Source organism: Mixophyes fleayi, chromosome 7 (genome assembly GCF_038048845.1).
Source record: "Mixophyes fleayi isolate aMixFle1 chromosome 7, aMixFle1.hap1, whole genome shotgun sequence".
Taxonomy (NCBI): domain Eukaryota; kingdom Metazoa; phylum Chordata; class Amphibia; order Anura; family Limnodynastidae; genus Mixophyes; species Mixophyes fleayi.
Window position 1 is genome coordinate 7,795,829 of NC_134408.1, and position 20,408 is coordinate 7,816,236.

General features: G+C 42.9%; 2 protein-coding genes across 2 annotated transcripts; one reads left to right on the top strand and one right to left on the bottom strand.

The window, feature by feature from the left end:
* Nucleotides 1-1,646: 1,646 nt before the first annotated feature.
* ZNF668 (zinc finger protein 668) lies at nt 1,647-6,006 on the bottom strand. Its single transcript, XM_075178883.1, has 2 exons — nt 5,659-6,006; nt 1,647-3,855 (listed from the first exon to the last, which is right to left on the bottom strand). Exon 2 carries the CDS (start codon nt 3,844-3,846, stop codon nt 2,185-2,187), a length of 1,662 nt encoding a protein of 553 aa, XP_075034984.1. The 5' UTR covers nt 3,847-3,855; nt 5,659-6,006; the 3' UTR covers nt 1,647-2,184.
* An 82-nt stretch (nt 6,007-6,088) lies between these two features.
* Nucleotides 6,089-19,818, top strand: ZNF646 (zinc finger protein 646). The gene is made up of 2 exons (XM_075178881.1): nt 6,089-6,621; nt 12,680-19,818. The coding sequence occupies exon 2, from the start codon at nt 12,861-12,863 to the stop codon at nt 19,116-19,118; it is 6,258 nt and encodes a 2,085-aa protein (XP_075034982.1). The 5' UTR covers nt 6,089-6,621; nt 12,680-12,860; the 3' UTR covers nt 19,119-19,818.
* The last annotated feature ends 590 nt before the right edge of the window (nt 19,819-20,408 follow it).

The window sequence follows — 20,408 nt, forward strand, 5'->3', positions numbered from 1 at the left end:
GAAGCTGCCATCAGGTCCTGTTCTGGCATTTTAATTACAAACTGCAGATGGAGCTATGCCCTCTCTCTCTCGTCTTTGCAGCATTAGTAGTAAAGGCTAAAAAGTCACATTACTCTATCGGAATAGATTATGTAATTAAATACACCTCCACATATGTTGTTTACCCCTCTACAAATCTAGTAGGAATCTTCTTTCCTGGAAATGTCATCTAAGTAACGAGTATAGATGGCTGTGACTCTAATGATTTAAGTACTATCAGCTGGCGATCAATATGTCAGTAGCTAGATCATCATCGTCACATATCATGTGCAGCACGGTGGCTCAGTGGTTAGCACTTCTCCCTTACAGCACTGGGGTCATGAGTTCAATTCCCGACCATCTGTGAGGAGTTTGTATGTTCTCCCTGTGTTTGCGTGGGTTTCCTCCGGGTGCTCTGGTTTCCTCCCACACTCCAAAAACATACAAGTAGGTTAATTGGCTGCTATCAAAATTGACCCTAGTCTCTCTGTCTGTGTGTGTCTGTGTATATATTAGGGAATTTAGACTGTAAGCTCCAATGGAGCAGGGACTGACGTGAATGAGTTCTCTGTACAGCGCTGCGGAATTAGTGGCGCTATATAAATAAATGGTGATGATGACATCATTGCAGCAGTGCTCCAGCACCAAGAGACACACCCAGTATAAGACATATCTGCACGTGTTCAGGTTTGGTTGAGCTGCAGTTAGGTGAGCACAACTGTACTGTGCAATGAACAATACGTGTGTAAGTGTACATCCAACTCAAGTACAATATTATATATAAATACCCCATTGACAGGTCACAGACACACAGTGGAAGCGGCACTGAGTCCTGAACGTTTGTCTTGTAGCCTATCCTTACGCTAGGAACCACTGACATCACAATCGTGTATCAGTGATCTAGTGAACGGTTAGCGAACGGATATGCTACATTGATCAACATTGGTTCAGCCCACAAGCGGCGGACTCACTGACGGCGCCAGTTCCTGGTGAACTGAACGGCTATTGGCTACAGCGCATTGATGAAAGCGTGACCACGTTATTTCACAAGCAAACCTTTTAGTATTTCTGAACGTTGAAATAAAATGTTATTCGCACAACCAAACCAATAACCCAAAACAAGAGAAAAGTCTATAAACTAATATATATATATATATATTCCAGCAATTTCTCTAGCACAGTGACAATGGCAGACATGTCCATGAGGCAACAATATTTAATGCTTGCCAGGTGCCCGTTAGCCTGTGTGTTTGTTTCTATGTATTCCCACACACAAATAAAGATATTTCTGTGTTTTCAAAAACCAGTTGTGTTTGTATACCCCACAATGGGCCTGTCCCATGACCCAGCATCCCTTGTTAAGAAGGCCCAGGCCTTGACTTAGCATTTACGGGGTAGGAGCTCCAACGTTCACCAGAAAGTCACATTGGAGGTAAATAGGATAATTGGACAACAATGTAACCAGGTCAGGTGTGTTTGCATCAGAGAGCTTAGAAGAAGCAATGAAGAAACAGAAGAGGAGCATAAAGCACGCTGACACATTTATATACCCCACACATAGGACGCTTGCACCAACTCCTGGGGTATTACCCCTTTACCACTGCTAATGTATCATTCAACCAACTATCGGTATTTAACACGCACCTGTCACCGGGTGCTCTTTTAATTGTATTTTAATTCTCAGGAAAGGCATTATGTTGGGAAAAATACATCATTGGGTATTATCCTCTATTATCCCTATAACAAGGATCTGTGCAAATCTCTGCAGGAGACGGGTGGCAAATACCCATTTCCAAAATGGCCACCGACTCATTTCCTTTTCTGTCTCACCTAAACAATTCACATTTGTAATACAGCCCCAAGCTTTCCCATAATGTATATACTATAGTCCTATAGGTAAAGTCAGGACAAACTATTGGCGAGTTCATACAGTAAATTCAGCTGAAAGTGGACCCGTCCCGTAGACACACAGTAGATGCAGTCATGTTGTAGGTCAAACCAGTATTCAGCTTGTCACTGAGTTGGGTCATAGTACCTACAACGTGGCTGCCTCCGCTGGGTGCACGTGACAGACCCGCGGGAACGGTCCTTGCGGTCCTGTTTGGTCATGAAGAAGTAAAGACCGTTGTAGGTAACAGAGGATCACATTGGGTGGAAAGGGACAACTCAGCTTGATGTGGGTGACGGCTCAATCACCTCCATGTTCCCTTCTGCGACCTTCTCTAAAAAAGACACCAGAGGATCATATAGAGGTTGAGGCTCCATTGACGCTGGATGGAGCGTCAATGTAGTGATCTCCTCTTCTTCCTCCTCTTCCTTCCCCTTAATCTCTTTGGCATGTGTCCGCTGGTGCTTTCGTAGGTCAGAGGGTACCAGGAAGCCTTTGCCGCACTGGGGGCATATATGGGGACGCACATCACTGTGTATCCTCTGGTGCTTCTTCAGTCCAGCCTTGTCCAAAAAGCCCTTCTCACATTGGTCACAACGAAACGGCCGAAGCTCTGGGTGGCTCCTCTGGTGGTGCCTCAGGTCCATTAAGCTTTGGAATGTCAATGCACACTTCTCACAGGTGGTGGATTCCTTCTTCTTGTTGGGCTCTCGATTCGATTTCATATGGGTACGTTCATGTTTCCTAAGGCTGGAAGACACAATGAAGGTCTTTCCACATTCCTCGCACTTATAGGGTCTCTCTCCACTGTGTGAGCGTTGGTGCTTGCTTAGTCCAGAACGCTCGGCGAATCCTTTCCCGCATTCCGGACACTGAAACGGACGCTCCGTGCTGTGTGACAACCGATGACGCTTTAGGTCCCAGGAGGCCACAAATGTCTTGTCACAGTCTGGGCAGCGGAAAGGTCTCTCGCCGGTATGGATGCGCTGGTGCATTGCCAGGTCGGCTGGTTGTCGGAACGGTTTTCCGCATTTGTCGCATCGGTAAGGCTTGACACCTTGGTGAGCTCTCTGATGCCGTCGAAAACTGGACGGGTCTGAGAACATGCGTCCGCATTGAGGACACAAATAAGGCTTCTCACCAGAGTGTGTCCGTTGATGGCTCTGGTAGGATGAAAGTTGGGTAAAGTCTTTGTTGCAGGTGGGGCACTTGTACGGTTTCTCTGCAGCGTGTATGCGCTGATGACACGTAAGAGAGGAGGCGCGAGAGAACGCCTTCCCACAGTCTGAACACAGGAAGGGCTTCTCCCCTGTGTGGCTTCGTTCATGGTTCTTTAGATCTTTTAGCTCACTGTACGACTTTTGGCACAGCTGGCACTGGTATGGCCGTAGCCCTGCATGACTCCGTCTGTGTTTCCGAAAAACAGAAGGGTCCGCAAAGCCTTTACCACACTCAGGGCAAGAGAATGGGCGCTCACCGGTGTGGAGCCGCTCATGGATTCGCAGTTTGGAGGGGGTGGCATAAGCTTTTCCACACTGTCCGCAAGGAAAAGGTAGTTGCCCGCTGTGTGTGGCCATATGCACCCGCAGGCAAATAGGCTGCATAAAGCATCTTCCACACTCCTTACACACAAAGGGCTTTTCTCCCGTGTGGCTCCGCACATGGCTACGCAGCAAGGACGCAGTCTTGTACGATTTGTCACAGAGCACACATTGGTGCCTTTGGTCTCCTTTTGGTCCTCGTCTCTTGGGTGCTAAAGATTTGGAGTCCTCTTTTGAGCAATGTGCTTCGCAGTGCCGCTTGGCACGTGGCTGATTGGGAAAGGTCTTACGGCAGGTCAGACAACGGAAGCGACGTCCACACTGCACAAATCCAGGGGCATCTTGCTCAAGCACTACCTCTATCTCCTCCCCAGGTTCCACCAGTTCTGAAGACATCATGTAGGAGCCCTGGTAAAGAGACCAGAATCATCAATGCATATCTCTATAGAACATTCACATATATAAACATCACAACAGGAAATGGACACAAGAGCTAAGACAATTGTACAGTCAAGCACCTTCACAGCCAGTGTCCACTAGAGCAACATTTCCAAGACTGACCAGTAATGCTCCAAAAGCCCATATCACTTTATTGTGTCTGCAATTGAAATTGCTTTATGCGAATATACCCGGTAGGATAAGTCCCAACATGCTTTGGCGGGCAGGGAATGCTGTCATTTGTAGTTCCACAACAGCTGAAGAACCACATGTCTATCTGGGATGTGGATCTGTTTCATTCAATTAACACTTTGCTCTCTGGAACTTCATATTTAACCATTTTTATCTATTGGTACAAAATTATAGTTCATGAACATCATAGCCCTGCCTACACCTCTCGTTATCAAATTAACATAGGATTTTAATAACAAAAATGGTTAAACTGATGAAAATATATAGTCAAGAAGGATAGAAGCCGGATTGGCAAAGCATAATTACATATTGAAGGTGAAAGTTGAACAAAAACTCTAGTTTTCAGGAAACCAATGCAACGCAAAAAATTTAATTTTCTTGCCTAACTCTGAGATTCATTTCTATTTGGAGTCAATGGGCGCACATCTTCAAAGGGCTCCGTCCCGCCCCAATACAATCCCTACTGTACAATGTCACATGACAAATGCAGAGTGCTTCTTTTCATGTTACAGAACTCCGACTTCTAATATCCTTTTATTTTACGGTGGGAGCGATAAATTATTCCTTATTATACACAAGTTTAAATTTAACACGAAACAATATGCTTGCATGGGATACACTAATATTAGATAAAGTATATTGGACACATAGATATAATATAGGAAACATATAATACAGATAGGTATATACCCAATAGGACACTCAGATACAGTATACATAACACATATATAATATAGGTATATACCCTAATAGGACAGGCCCATGACACATATATATAATATAGTATATATGACACAAACATAATATACACAGGTATACACCCTATAGGGTCACACACACACACATATATTATATATTAGTATATGACACACAGATATAGAATATACACCCTATAGAACAGGCCCAGGGACACATATATAGTATATGACACACAGATATATAATATACACCCTATAAGACAAGCACAGGTACACATATATAGTATATGACACATAGATATAGCATACAGGACACACATTATATATATATATATATATAAATATATATATTATACACCCTATATGACAGGGACACATATATATAGTATATGACACAGATATATTATACACCCTATATGACAGGGACACATATATAGTATATGACACACAGATATATAATATACACCATATATGACAGGGACACATATATAGTATATGACACACAGATATATAATATACACCATATATGACAGGGACACATATATAGTATATGACACACAGATATATTATACACCCTATATGACAGGGACACATATATAGTATATGACACACAGATATATAATATACACCATATATGACAGGGACACATATATAGTATATGACACACAGATATATAATATACACCATATATGACAGGGACACATATATAGTATATGACACACAGATATATAATATACACCCTATATGACAGGGACACATATATAGTATATGACACACAGATATATAATATACACCATATATGACAGGCACAGTGACACATAGATATATATTATACACCCTATAGAACAGGCACAAGGACACACCCAGACATTAGGGCACCCACCTGCTGCCAGAGCCCTGCACACACCCAGCCAGGAGATGATGGGAGTTATACACCCAAAGTCCTGGACTCTCCCAACCAGCAGACAAAGCGTAACATGGCCGGACCTAGGACCCTGGGGGTGGGAGGAGGAGTAGACGCCGGAAGTGAGGGGTACGGCGCTTTAAGCCCTCCCTTACAGTGCACGGAGAGAGGGCGGAAACGTAACGTAGCCATGCAGTGACGGGGGCAGAGTCCGGCGCTCTCCGGGCCAGCAGCGGAACTCCCCGGTGTCTCAGTAATACGTGCCGCTATCTGCCACCCGGAACTCCGTCGTTGGGGCGGTTATTTCAGACGGACGACCAGATCACGGCCCAGAGAGAGGCGCGGGTCCCGCCCACTCCGCACTCATTGGTTGATACAAAGTCATATGTCCATGACGCCACCCGTCGCCAAATACCCGACATGTTGTGAGTGGCAGCCATACGACTGTGCGAGCTGCAATCCTGTCGCTCTCTTTCCGCCATCTTTGAACCTGGCAGACTCTGACGTCCGAGTCGCCATTTTACAAGCGGGCACCGGTGTCCTGGGAGACCAGTAGAGCTCGTATTGGGCCCAGCAGAGAATGGGCCAGGGGGGGAAGACATTTTCCGGGACACATTTCCTGTTTCCTAGCAACAAAAGGAAGTGTTTGTGGTGCTGAGAGATGATATAAATAATACCTGAGTGATCTCTCCGGCCGGGCCCCTCACCCACAGGCTGGGGGCCCCTCACTGGAGGACAGGAGAGCACTTGGGCCGAGCCAGAGGCTGCAGCAGGACAGGCCCCTGCCTTATTGTGGCCCCTGCACGTAGACTACCATTCATCCCCTGCTGCTGTATATTATACATCTGTTATATACTGTCCTTATCTATGGACATGGGCTGACACCCCCAATCCATCATACACCCACCCCCACTGCTGGAGACAGAAGCTGGACATGCTGAGGTATTATTCTTACTGATATTTATATGTTCTGTTAATATTGTTATTATATACCATGTGTGCCCAGATAGATAGATAGAGATAGATATATATATATATATATATATATATATATATATATATATATATATATATATATTATATACACTGTTTGCCCAGCCTGACACATAAAATATCAGCTAGAGGGCAGGTACATTATGATATACACTTTTTGACCATTATTGAAAAAAAAAAGTGAAATAAGATTATATTGCAGTGGTTGAAGAAGAAAATTAGAAGTTCCGATATGGAGACTGTAAGTGAATAAAATTTGATAGTTTCACAATGAAGTAGAAGTGGCTTTATGGCATACCACTGTACAGACCCCCCTCCCTGCCAGGGGTGCCGTGGCGCTCTCACAGGGGTGCCGTGGACAGGATGAAGAAGAAGAAAATAAATAAATAAAAAAAAAGCTTACCAATCCGGCGGCGCCCGGGACCCAGCATCCTCCTCGCTTCTCACTGAATGCCGGGCGTGACGTCATCATGCCCGACATATTCAGTGAGAAGCAACAGGAGAGAGGAGGATGCTGGGTCCTGGGCGCTGCCAGGTTGGTACGTTTTTCTTTTTTTTTTCTTCCTGTCCACGGCGGGATACAGAGGGGGCACAGTGTGTGGATGCAGGGGGCACAGTGTGTGTTAGCTGTAAATTATTCTTTGACAGAAATATAATTGAAAAAAATATATATAAAAATATTCTTTTCCCTTGGATTTACGTGTATTTTTTTTGCATACAACTAAATAAGTATTTCTGTCCTGACCTAAATACTTATTACGTTTTTTTTTGACTACTTATAAAACGGAACTGCTCGATAATTATTTTGGAGGGGAGCCTTGAAATAATTATGGAGACTCTAAGGGTGCCGCGAACCTCAAAAGTTTGGGAAATACTGCCCTAGGGTGAGATTCCTGAGTTGAGGGGACTGTCCTGCTGTTGGCACCTATGTCCTGACTTGCAGGCAGTTGGGAGGTACCATGGTGAGCTAGTGCTGCTGGCACTAGAGGTATATGGGCAGCATGGTGGCTCAGTGGTTAGTTAGAACTTCTGCCTCACAGCGCTGGGGTCATGACTTCAACTCCTGACCATGGCCTTTTCTGCATGGAGTTTGTATGTTCTTCCTTCGTGGGTTTCCTCCCACACTCCAAAAACTTTCTGGCAGGTTAATTGTCTGCTAACAAAATTAAACACTGTCCGTGTGTGATAAGGAATTTAGACTGTAAGCTCCAATGGGGACAGGGACTGATGTGAATGGCAAATATTCTCTGCATAGTGCTGTGGAATTGGTGGCACAATATAAATAAATGATAATGATTGCCTTGTGCTTCAGGGCACAACACATGTTCCCGGAGTGTAACATGCCTATTGTGCCGTGACCATGCCAATTTTCGTATCCATGTCCCAATTTGGATATTCGCAATGTTGGGAGGAATGGGTTGCATCATATTAGTGTAACAGGATATAAATGTACCTAGAGTGAGTTTCTTACAATATTCTTGCAAGTGGTATCAAAAAAATGTTTCAGAGAATATGGGCTGGATGGTTTGACTTCATTAAGGAGTATGGGAGTGGGGGGGGGGGGGGGGTCTATATAGATAAGGGATTGTTAACCTATTATTCGAGACATGTAAATTTTGTTTGGACCTTCAGAATTTATTTAATTTTCTCTCGCCCTGATTGGGTTTGAAAACAGTAATGCAAAATTGAAATCTGAAAAACTGACATCTTTAATTATTTTCTATATTACTGTTTATGTAACGGCACCATATGAAGCAACACTGTACGGAAAATAAAGAATCATTCACATCATCCCCTGCTCCTTTGGAGCTTACAATCCAAATTCTCTACCACACCCCCCCACATCCACACCCCCCGGTCCATTTTGTCATAAGCCAGTTAACTTACCAGAATGTTTTTGGACTGTGGGAGGAAAACGGAGCACCCGGATGAAACCCTCGCAGGGAGAACATACCATCTCCACACATAGTGCTATGGTAGGAATCAAGTATATAGCTGTAATGCAGCAGTGCTAACCACTGTGCTATCATCACAAAAGTCTGGTTTTAAACCTCTTTTTCTACGTAGACTTAGTAAAGAGTTACTGTAATGTATTAGATATACACTTATGATGATGAGTGATATTTCCTGCTGTAAGGTGGAATAACAGCCACCAAGGAGCTGCGAAAAATGGGTATTCTGCGACTTTTGAACACTGTGTCTTTCAGAAATGGGTTTTAAATATAAGTTTGGTAACCATAAAATTCTAGTGCTGAAGATATGTGGACCCGAGGGGCCAGTATGCTTGGCAACCTTAGAATGAATATCTATTAATCTATACGTTTTGTGATATCCAGTCTCCCTTATTGTGAGGCCCTGGTTTGTAAATACAGCAGTTGTCTCCATTAGTTCATGCTCTCCTCTTGCATAATACCACTTCCCGTGGTGAAGAAGTCAAGTTTAAATCTGATCTTGTCTGTCTGAACCGCCTGAGGCTGGGATAAACCCCAGCAGGGGAGGGGGGGGGGGGGAGTGGGGACTGTTCATGCTGAAAGCCGATTGTCTGCAGTCAACTTTTCGCTGCTGCTTTCAGTAACTGAACTCTTGCACTGCAAATAAGTCACTTCTGTGAGATTCTCTAACTCTACGTATAAGAAAAGGAATCTGGAAACAAACTTCACAACTATTATCCCTAAAGACTTTCTGCAATAGTATTCTTTGCATAACTTTGTGACACATTTCCGTTTTTCTTAACGATGGCAGGCTTCTCGAATATGGTTTTCTCTGGATCATAAAATCCTGTAGAATATAATTTACTGATTGACGACTGAAAGAGTGTAGCGACAGTTATAAATATTTTAGGAAAAAGCACAGTTCACTAGGAGCCAATGACTTCTGCTAGGGGAGACCAGTAGCTTCTAGTGAATGGATAGGCAGAATATTGCATACACCATAGTTTGGGGGTGTCTGTTATAGAATCGGTTGAAGCCTACGTAACTGGCAATTAGAATGAGTTGCACGGGGCGTACAGTGATTCCCAGATCTGGTGACATCTGGAGCATGTTGGCCTTGTTTATGGATGAAGAGTTATGTGGTTGCTGTTTGCTGGGAATTGGCTCCTATCGGGCTCTGTTCCAATTAAGTCAACAGACTCTCTAGAAATTTTGAACCTTACGTTTGCTCACCTGGTTGTGACATTTCCCAGGAGGTTGAGCGAAGCTCATTGCAGTGAGCCAAGCTAGAGAAATCACCCGGCTTCTTTTTTTTTTTTTTTTTTTTCTGTTTTGTAAGAGATCCATATGAAAATGATAAAGCAATATAACTATTAGGTAAATTCAATTACTTGCATATATGAAATAGATCAAATAGAGTTGGAAGTATTTGCATGAAAAGCGTAAGACACGTGCAGTTCAAAATAAAGACATAAATGCATCTTCATGCAGATGCTTTTAAAATGGATCAAGATACGCTTTAAATATATCCTCAGGTGGCGTCATAGTCAAAACACCATTCACCGTCATCAACTTGATGATAAATGTTTTTGTCATAGTTAAAAAGCAGCGATCCCACACCACGGCTCGTAATCTGGGCTAGTTTCGGCAATTTCAGGGATGGATTAAAAAAAAAAATACTGCGGAGAAGTAAAAAAAACTCAAAACAAAACAAACACAGTGACTATTATTATTTTTATTTATTTTTAATGAAATAAACCCTTCTTAAAAACCTCTTTAACCAATTTAGTTTTCAAATCCATGGCAGGGATTCTCTTCTTCCAGCTCTTTAATTCATAAGGATAAAGAATAACCAACCTTATAGACAGACCCTGCGGAACTACTAACCAATACACAGTGGATCCTCTGATTGGTTAGCACGTGAAAAATCTGTTTCATTGATACAGATGTGTTCAATTCTAAGTAGAGCACAGATACGTTAACATGCCAATACTGTACTGTACTGTACTTGGGCTGCGCTTACACGTCTCTTCCCTCCCTCGTTCTGCCTAACTATACGTAAGGAGGTTCGAGTCAGGGATGCACACAAAATGTAATATGGATGAAGGTATACACATTCTTCATGCGCAGTATTAAGAAGCAGATTTGACGGGCCTTGCGTCCAATTCTAAATGAGCCTCATTTCTACCCTTTTTTATTTATTATCCTTTCTTATTTTTACCTGTACTGAAAGCTTTACTTTCAATAAGTGTCTCTAATCAGACGTCATTGCTTGGCAAACCTAAAGAATTCTACCATGTACAATTCTAATCTGCCCACTAGGGGCTATGTTCTGTTGTATAGTTTTATATTCAAACCAGCTAAGGACTCCAGAAGCCGGTTTCACTATTTATAGTTGCTGAAATTCAGAAAAAAACAGTTTAGCCTACCGAGTGCCTAATCTTCGTATTTTACTGTAACATGTCTTTAAAAATAGAGACCTTGAAATACTAGGCCATATTTCCTTTTTCATCATAGTTTCTGAAGTGTAGAAGAGCAAAACCAATGTTGATCTTGGGCCACTTGTGCCCATCACATTTAGGGAGAGCCTCTGCAGAAACTATAAGCTGAGGCGCCCCCGTTCAGTGCACAATGCCTCTTGCCAACTGGATTTACGCCTCCAAAATCTGCAGCTAAGAAAGCTGCAGTATTTGTATTGGTCCTATCATCATTATATAGCGTCCATAAATTCCATAGCACTTTACAATTGGGAGCAAACCGTCCTAAAACAATACTGGGTGATACAGACAGAGCTAAAAGGGCCCTGCTCGCAAGCTTACAATCTGAGACAATGGGAGCTTGATACACAAGAGTAGGTGTTACATCATATTGCACATTGGTCCAGCTAGAATGCAAAGGTAAAAGTACTAGGTGGGCTGTATGATCAGTCCTAGCAGCAATTGTGAGTTAATAACTAGGTCCCAGGAAAGCTCCCCTCCCCTCACACTCTGGAATCCTCTCACAAGGGGGGGCGTCCTTGGGGGAGAAACTCCTTTCTGAGCGAGTTCTTAAGGTCCACAGACTGTATCTAAACACCTTTGGTGGTAATATTCAACATTACAGTGACGGCTCCTCTGAATGAGGATTTGTGCGGACAATCTTGTTGAACTGTATACATATATGGCAAAGGAAAGATCCGCCTGATTTTCAGGCATGTACTTCCCCTTTAAAATTGCTGTTTGCCAAGTCTCTACACGGGATCGTTCCGCTGCATGCCAGGTCTTGAAGATTATTAAGATTGGTACAATGGATTATTTGTACATCGGAAGTGCGAGCAGTCCTATTCTGGTATTAAATACATTGGGTGTGTCACTGTTTTCACTAGTAGAAGGGAACTTTCATTTTAATATATGGAGTGTAAACATAAGCGTGAGTCCAGCTACAGCTGCTTCTATATTGGGGCCACTTAATGTATTCATTGTCTGATGTAAGATTACAGAAAACTACTGCATCTGGGAAATACATTCTGATCATACAAAGTTGTACGAAGTGATTATATATGTGCATGCTTTATCATAACATGGGCTTAAGGAATGTTCACCGAAATCGATGTTGGTTATAAAGACACATTTATATAAACAGATTGTAGTCTTCCAGAAACACCACCATTGTTCCTCTTGTCTTTCCAGACCTTCTCCTGTACGTGTGCCCTAAACTCTTCTTGTACTACATACATTAGCGTAGATTCCTTTCCTTGCTGCTGATAGAAGCCTTTATCTTGTAATGAGAAATTTGCCGTGTAGCGGAGGAGCATGGAAGGAAGCAGTAGGGACCTCTGAGAACCACTCGTGGCTTCCTGCTGTGTGAAAACGGATTTACATCTGCATAAAGTGCCTTTATACAGAGATGTAACATAAAAACAAATTGCATTTTCACTTTGGTTTCTTTTATATAACTGAAAAATGTTGAGGGTTAGCGTCCCTTTAAAGTAGTCTACTTGGGGCACTGTTTTGTGTGATGTACTGTACATTCCATGATTCTTTCTTTTTTTTTTTTTGTCAACACACATTGATTTTACCTTTTACATATCATTACAGGATAATGGTGAAGACATGCTGAGTATAAGGAGCCGGACCATGGATGCTCACATGAGCTATTCGTTAACTTTGAAATGTCGCCTCAGCTGGAAGTGATGCTCAGTCTTGTGTCCTAGGAGTGGAGCTAGATCCCCGGGGATCGGTGGAGAATTCATGTTTTGAAAGACCATTCCAGATTGAAATGGACGAAGGGGTTTTTGGGGCTGACCAAGTAGACGGTGCTTCAGACCGAAATCTGAACTGTGACCAGGTCCCCATCTCCATCTCTAGCTTGGCAGAAATGGACACCCACAAGGAAGACAGACCGTATAAATGTAATCAGTGTGACAAGAGTTACCGACATGCTGGCAGCCTAGTGAACCATAAGAAGACCCACCAAATCGGCCTCTACAGCTGCCTGATCTGTCAAAAAGAGTACTCTAATCCCATGGGCTTGAAAAGTCACCTGCGCACTCATTCAGAGGAAAAGCGTTTTCAGTGCGATCAATGTGGAGAAGCCTTTCGTATGTCGCAGCAACTTTATAATCACCGGAAGTCTTTGCATAGCTTTTGTTCTATGTCTAATGGCGAAAACCTTTCAAGCCAAAAATATGAAGTACAGTCTCCAGTCCTAATGGAAAATAGCAATTTAATGAGTAACTTGGAAAACTATATTGCTGAATCCATGGTGCCGGTGGACTTCTCTCAGCTTGTCTTAAAGTATTACCCAGAGGAAAAGTCACAAGATGAGGGAACCGCAAAAGAGGATGTTGAAGGAACGAGGACATTAATAGAGGAAAGAGATGAGCTCTTCAACACCAACACAGACGAATATCGGTACAAGTGTAACCAGTGTGGGAAAGCTTATAAGCATGCAGGTAGTCTGGCTAACCACAAACAGAGTCATATGGTAGGTGTGTACCAGTGTGCCATCTGTTATAAGGAATTTTCAAACCTCATGGCTATGAAAAACCATTGCCGTCTCCATTCGGACTCAAGAGCCCGGCGAAGTTTCAAAACTCCTCGATCCTCTGCAAAAGTTGCTGGAACCCCCACAGGAAGTGCGGATATACCACAGACTGATGTATTGGAGTCAGCTGACCTTATGGAGAAGCATGAAGAACCGCCTAATATAGCTGAAGTAACGGAAAACAACAACATAGAGCACGATGTGGAAAAAATCCCCTTGCCAGACCTACACCACCAGGTTGAGCTTGGTCCTGACTCATTAAGTCCCCTTTCAAAGCCTAATCATGATGTGACTGATACAACTTTCTGTTTAGACTCAATGCTACAGAGCTCCAGCAATGAAAGTATGGTTGAACTGCAGGAGAATAAAATTGCTCATAATCCCTCTGTTAAAATTAAGCATGAAACTGGACAATGCCATGCCCAACAACAGCAATATGATGCTACATATGAAGAAGAAGCCAATTCTGGAGATTTGGAAAATAGGCCTTTTAAGTGCCAAGAGTGTGGGAAGAGCTACAGACATGCTGGGAGCCTCATAAATCACAAAAAAACTCACCAGACTGGGGTGTACAACTGTTCGTTATGTTCTAAGCAAATGTTCAATATGGCTGCCTTAAAAAACCATCTTCGCGCTCACTTTAAGTCTAGAGCAGGGAGAAAGCTGGAAGATGCCTACTTCCATTCTGCCAACTTCTCTGAGCTCTTTCAAAACCCAGAGGACCCTTACCAGTGTGGAATTTGTGGTGAAATGTTAACTAATGAGAGTGATTTTTTACAGCACCAAGCACTTCATCAGAAGGAAGAAGCAAAAGACACTAGTTGTGAGGATCAACATATGGAAGAGGTTCCTGAATCTGATATTTGTTGGCAAGAACATCCCCAAGCTTCACATGGTAGCAGTGATGACTCTGCTTATTCCAGTGGTCCCGGTATGCCAGATACAATCAAAACAGAGGTGGAAAACCTTCCTCTTCAGCAATGGAGTCAAGAAGAATCTCTAGCAATAACACCTGAAATAAAAACCGAGAACAGTGGGCCTGTCCTCCAAAATGCATCTACTGGCTTTGAGCAACTTCCAGATGATCAAATTGTTGCGAAAGAGGAAGAATCTTGTGGCTTAAAAGACCAGCCACCAATTGATCGACCCTATAAGTGTGAGTCTTGTGAAAGGACATATCGGCACAAAAGTAGCTTAATAAACCATAAGCTGACACATAAGATAGGAGTATATCAATGCTCCATCTGCCCAAAGCAATACACTAATCTAATGGCCCTAAGAAACCATCTCCGCTTCCATAGTAGATCATATGCAGGACGAAGGGGGCTCACATCCAGGCTAAGCCACCATTTTTTTCGCGGCAAGCCCAGATTCTTGCAAAATAAAAGCATGCACTCAGTGGTGGAATCTGTAAAATTGAATGATAAAATATCACCTCGAGCAGACATCGATGTTGCAGGTGCTGAAGCATCTTTGAAAGAGTCACAAATACACTGTCGCTGTGGAAAGTCTTTTAACTGTTCAGGGGATTTTCAAACTCACAGCCAGATCTGTCATAATGCAATGCCAGTCTCTTATGCAGAGCTACCTGCAGACCTCCACGGTGAAGTTTCCACATTAACTGATGCTCGAGAAGTTGTTTCCAAAACAAAAGAGTTAACAGAACCTCAAGGAAATGTTCAAGAAGCTTCAGAACATCAAGGAAGGCGGGTGTATGAATGTGACCTCTGTGAAAAGTCATATAGACATTCAGGAAGCCTAATCAACCACAAACGAACACATCAAACTGGTGACTACATGTGCCCTTATTGTTCTAAGCATATACATAACCTGGCTGCCTTAAAAAATCATATTAGAATTCATCACAAGATTAAAAAAAGCCAACTGGGACAAGAAAGTGATAATTCTAGGTTTCTTTTTTCAGATATGTGTTTCCCCCATGAGGGCAAGGACATGTTTGGTTGTGTCAGCTGCGAAGAAACGTTCCATAGTGAGGATGATCTGGTGGCCCACCAAATGGTGCACATGGCATTAGAGGAAGACCTCTGGGACCACCAGGCTCCAGAGTGCAGTACACCAAATCACAATAAAGATGACACTTTAAGAGATATTAGAGACTATGAATGGGAACATTCTAGTATCTCAAATTTCCATGGGGATGAAATTAAAGACCTTGGCTCTGCAGGTGAAGATATTAAACCTGTTGATTACACATGTGTAGAATGTGGGGAAGTGTACGAGAGTGTAGATGATTTGAATAACCATAAACATACCCATCAGACTGGAATATACCAGTGTTCATTTTGCCCCAAAGAGTACCCCAACCTTCTTGCCCTGAGAAGTCACTTTCAGTCCCACACCAAGCCTCAAGCTCTAAGAAATAGTGGCAGAAAAACCTTAGATGGGTCTGAGGGGAATGAATTTATGGATAATCAACCATCTGTTGATAACCGTTATGACTGTGGTCACTGTGGATTGATTTTCTCAAATGAAGTAGACTTCCATCAGCACCAAGTTGCACATGAAAAACAGGTGATGGATGAATCTCTTCCTGGACTCCATGCTGAGGGACAGGAGTCTGAGCTCTCCTTTCCTATGCATTCCTCGGAGAGGGAGTTACTAAGAAGAATAAAGAGTGAGATGGAGGAAACTGACCCTAGTGAAATCGCTGATGGTGGATCCTTGCTCTCTCATATTTGTGGCTTCTGTGGAAAAACCTATGATGATCTAGAGAGCTTGAAAGTCCATAGCTTGAGTCACACTGCTGAAGAAGTGCCCTTTGCGAATGAAAATGACCACCCTGATACAGATTTTAAAGATAAAAGTCTCCAACAAAGTCTGAAAGAAGAAGAGCGCTCTGGGGAAACTGCCAAGAATGAAGGAAGTCCAGAGAGTCGCCCTTATACTTGTGAGCAGTGTGGAAAGACTTATCGACATGGTGGAAGTTTGGTGAACCATAAAAAGACTCATTTAGTCGGCAATTTCCAATGCGTAGCTTGTTCTAGACAGTATCCTAACCTTGCAGCCTACAGAAACCACTTGCGGCACCACCCAGATTGTAAGCAGCAAGCAGCATTGAACGGTTCTCATGAACTACAAGCTTCAAATCTAAATGACACTATATTCCCATGTGGGGATGGGGTACAGCTGAACTCTTGCCCGCCTTCCAGTATTACTTTGTCTGACCTTTCCAGTTTCCATGTTCTGTCTACTGACTTAAAGCCATCCAGAGACTCTGAATCTAAACTTAATTCACATCTGCATAGTTCCCCTCCCCAAATTCAGTGCCAATCTCCCGTAAAGCATGTAAAGAGTGCGAGTAAACGGTCATCGAGACGAGCAGGTAGGAGAAGTAAAACCGTGAACAGTCAACCAACTGATCCAAGGAGCACGTCTGTTAGTGTTTCCCTGAGCATGTCTGATGTAGAAGACAAATCAGTTCAGATCTGTGAGTTTTGTGGTAAAATGTTCTTTGGGGTAAAAGACCTAGCACTGCATCTTTCTGGTAATTGTGACAGGAGCAATCATTCAGAAAAAGCTAGGTCTTCACTGGTGGAACAGCGGACAGAGGGTAAAGATGATCTGCTTCCATCCCTCTCTGGTTTGATTCAGTCGCAGAATCAAGGCGAGACTGGTTTTCACCAACGTCCATTTCGTTGTGAAGTGTGTGGCAGGAGCTACAGGCATGCTGGAAGTCTTATTAACCATAAACAGACACACAAAACTGGAATTTTTCGCTGTTCCATTTGCCAGAAACGCTTCTTCAATCTCATGGCGATGAAAAACCATAACCGAATCCACTTTGAGTTGAAGAGGCACAAGTGCCTGGATTGTGGTAAAGCTTTTCGGCTGCATAAGCAACTGGACACTCACCAAAGAATACACCGACAACGGGCTGCAGCCAGAAAGCCAGGTAGGCGCAACCGCAGGAGTATGAAATATAGAAAAGTTGTTCAATGGCAGCAGCAAAAGTCTTCTATTAATGTTTCTAATCAACGTTCAAGTGAAGATACTTCTGTTGATCAAGGTAATGGTGGTGTTAAGAAGAACGCTGGTGCTACAGTAAAAAGTGCAATGGATCCTAATTTCCGTCCTTACCAGTGTGAGGAGTGTGGGAGATCATACAGGCATGCGGGAAGTCTGTTTAACCACAAGAAAAGTCATAAAATGGGTCAGTATTGCTGTTCTATTTGTGATAAAACTTACTCTAATCTCATGGCCATGAAAAACCATCAACGCACTCATTATGAGGCAAAAAGACACCATTGCTCCTTGTGTGGAAAGACCTTTAGGTGGAAGAGGCAGCTTTTCAGACACCAACTTGCTCATGTTCAAGAAGGATCCCAGTCTGGCTCTCCACTACCTTCTGGAGCAGAAGAAGCAAGTCTAGTAGATGGTCACCAGGCGGAAAGCTCTTCTGTATCGTGTGAAAAATCCAGAATTACTTCCAAACACACCTCAAGTAATGTAAAGGAATCCAAATTAAGTAATGACCTGTTTTCCTCATTAAAACCAGTTTGTCAAGCTTGTGGAAACTTATTTACCAGCTACGATGAGTTGGAAAACCACTCGTGTAAGGAAAGTCGTACTGATATGGTGGCCTCAGGTAATGAAGGAGCAGGAGATCCTACATCATCACAAGAGGAAGATGGTCGTCCATATCAATGCAATGTATGTGGCCGTACTTATCGTCATGCGGGTAGTTTGCTCAACCATAAGAACACTCATGAGACAGGGCTTTATAAGTGTTCCATATGCCACAAACAGTTTTCTAATCCCATGGCCATAAAGAACCATCTCCGTACTCACACAGCTGAGAGACGCTTCCAATGCACGGATTGTGGAAAAGCATTTCGGTCTTCCCGAGAACTGATTTGCCACAATAGAGTCCATACTGGTGAAAAACCCTTTCATTGTCCGACGTGCAATCGTGGGTTTAGCAGAAAACTGACCCTTAGGCATCACCAACGCACTCATAAGCAATTGACTTTTTCTTCTCAGTCTTCCTCACTAGTTTTGCCAACTGATAAAGAAACGGAGAGCAATGAAAATAACACATCGGAATCCTCTGAGGAGTTACAAAACCAAGTTGCCCCAACCACAAAAGATGAACGTAAATACAAATGCAACCAATGTGAGCGTTCTTACCGCCATGCTGGTAGTCTATTTAATCACCAGAAAACCCATAGGACTGGGGTCTACAAGTGCCCAAATTGCCTCAAGGAATACTTCAACCTGCTTGCCTTTAAGAACCATCTCCGTATTCACAAGTACCCATGCAAGGACTGTGGAAGAGCCTTCCGTATCTCTAGTCATCTAGCTGCTCATCGCAAGATCCATGAGCAAGAGGGACCTTTAAGCTGTTTACTCTGTAACAAGCACTTTTTCTGCCGTTCCAGTTTTGAACAACACCAACTGACCCATAACAGCCCGAGCAGTGATGCTTTGGAGCCCCAGGCTGTAGCCAATTTCATGGTGGAAGTGACATGACCTCCTCAAGAGCTGATAAAACTATTGTGCGTGGGGTACTAAATCTACCCACCACCTTCTTTTCTCCTGAGATCTTTCCACGCATTCACTTTTTTTATTGTTTAAATAACCTCAGCAACGTGCCATTGCCCCATTCAACGAAGTCCATGTGTAGATAATGACCTCATAATGGACAGACCTGCAAAATCACCTTCAAAATGGAAGTGTTACAGATTGTTTTTATTTATTTTTTCTTCTCCCACATTACATTGCCTTTTATTTTGTTATATACAAAGGACAATGAGGGGTAAGCCTTCACTTAAAACAGATGCACTTCTGTAGTAATATGGTGCTTTTGATGAAACTTTTGACACCAGTGTCTCTTACAGCAACGTGATGTTGCAGATAGCCTCTCCCCAGTAGCTAAGTCATTTGTACACTTCCTCCGCACCATTCCAGGGGAATATTACGAACTGTTTTGGGACTGACATCTGTTCTAAGCAATGTGGGTGGGTTACATGGTAGGGCAGCACATATGCTTGAAACGGGTTTACACATTGCCCTCTACAAGGCTGTTTATCTTCACTCATTTCCTGCTGGCCAGAGCCCGCAGCACTGTGCAGTAAATGGGCTTTAATAATTTATATTGTACAGGGTTCCGGGAACCTTCAAGCTGACAGTGTAAGGTGGGGATTATGCAGATAAATTAATTTGTAAATGCCTTGTTTGTAGTGTCTTTCTTTGGTGTATAATGAAAAGAGTGTTGTTTGTAGATGAATGTGTTGGGTAAGTGAGCATGTTTTGTCCTCTGTATTCAATTTTTTTCCCCGCACAGTCGGTTAGGTGCCAGATTTCTCTTGATGGTCCCAAAATGATGCCATTCACAATCATCATCATCTAATCACAATGATCGGGACTGTAGAGAGTTGCATATGACTTATGATTTCACTTTGTATTGTGCATATATTATTAATTGAGTTTGAGCAGAGCCTATTAGGACTGGTAAGGTCATGTTATTTTGTTGTTTCTGCGAATCCAGTAGTAAGGTCTGAATTAATTGTTAAAAAACATTGTAATTGGAAAATAAGACGGGGGAATACTATTGTCATGTTGTTACATGTCTTAAGAGGGCAGCAAAACACTACACAACTTTCATAAGTGTAAGAGAATTTGTAGGCTGATATGCACATTGTCACCTACTCTCAATCAGCGCTACACTTGACCTCTCCACACAACAGCCAGGTCAGCTTTTACTGACGTCTCATTCTGTTTGGAACAAGCAGTGAGAAAAACGTGAAGAAGTTTAGCCAG

Bases quoted from the DNA above. Each gene is read 5' to 3' on its own strand.
- ZNF668 (XM_075178883.1), bottom strand. From the start codon at position 3,846: ATGATGTCTTCAGAACTGGTGGAACCTGGGGAGGAGATAGAGGTAGTG.
- ZNF646 (XM_075178881.1), top strand. From the start codon at position 12,861: ATGGACGAAGGGGTTTTTGGGGCTGACCAAGTAGACGGTGCTTCAGAC.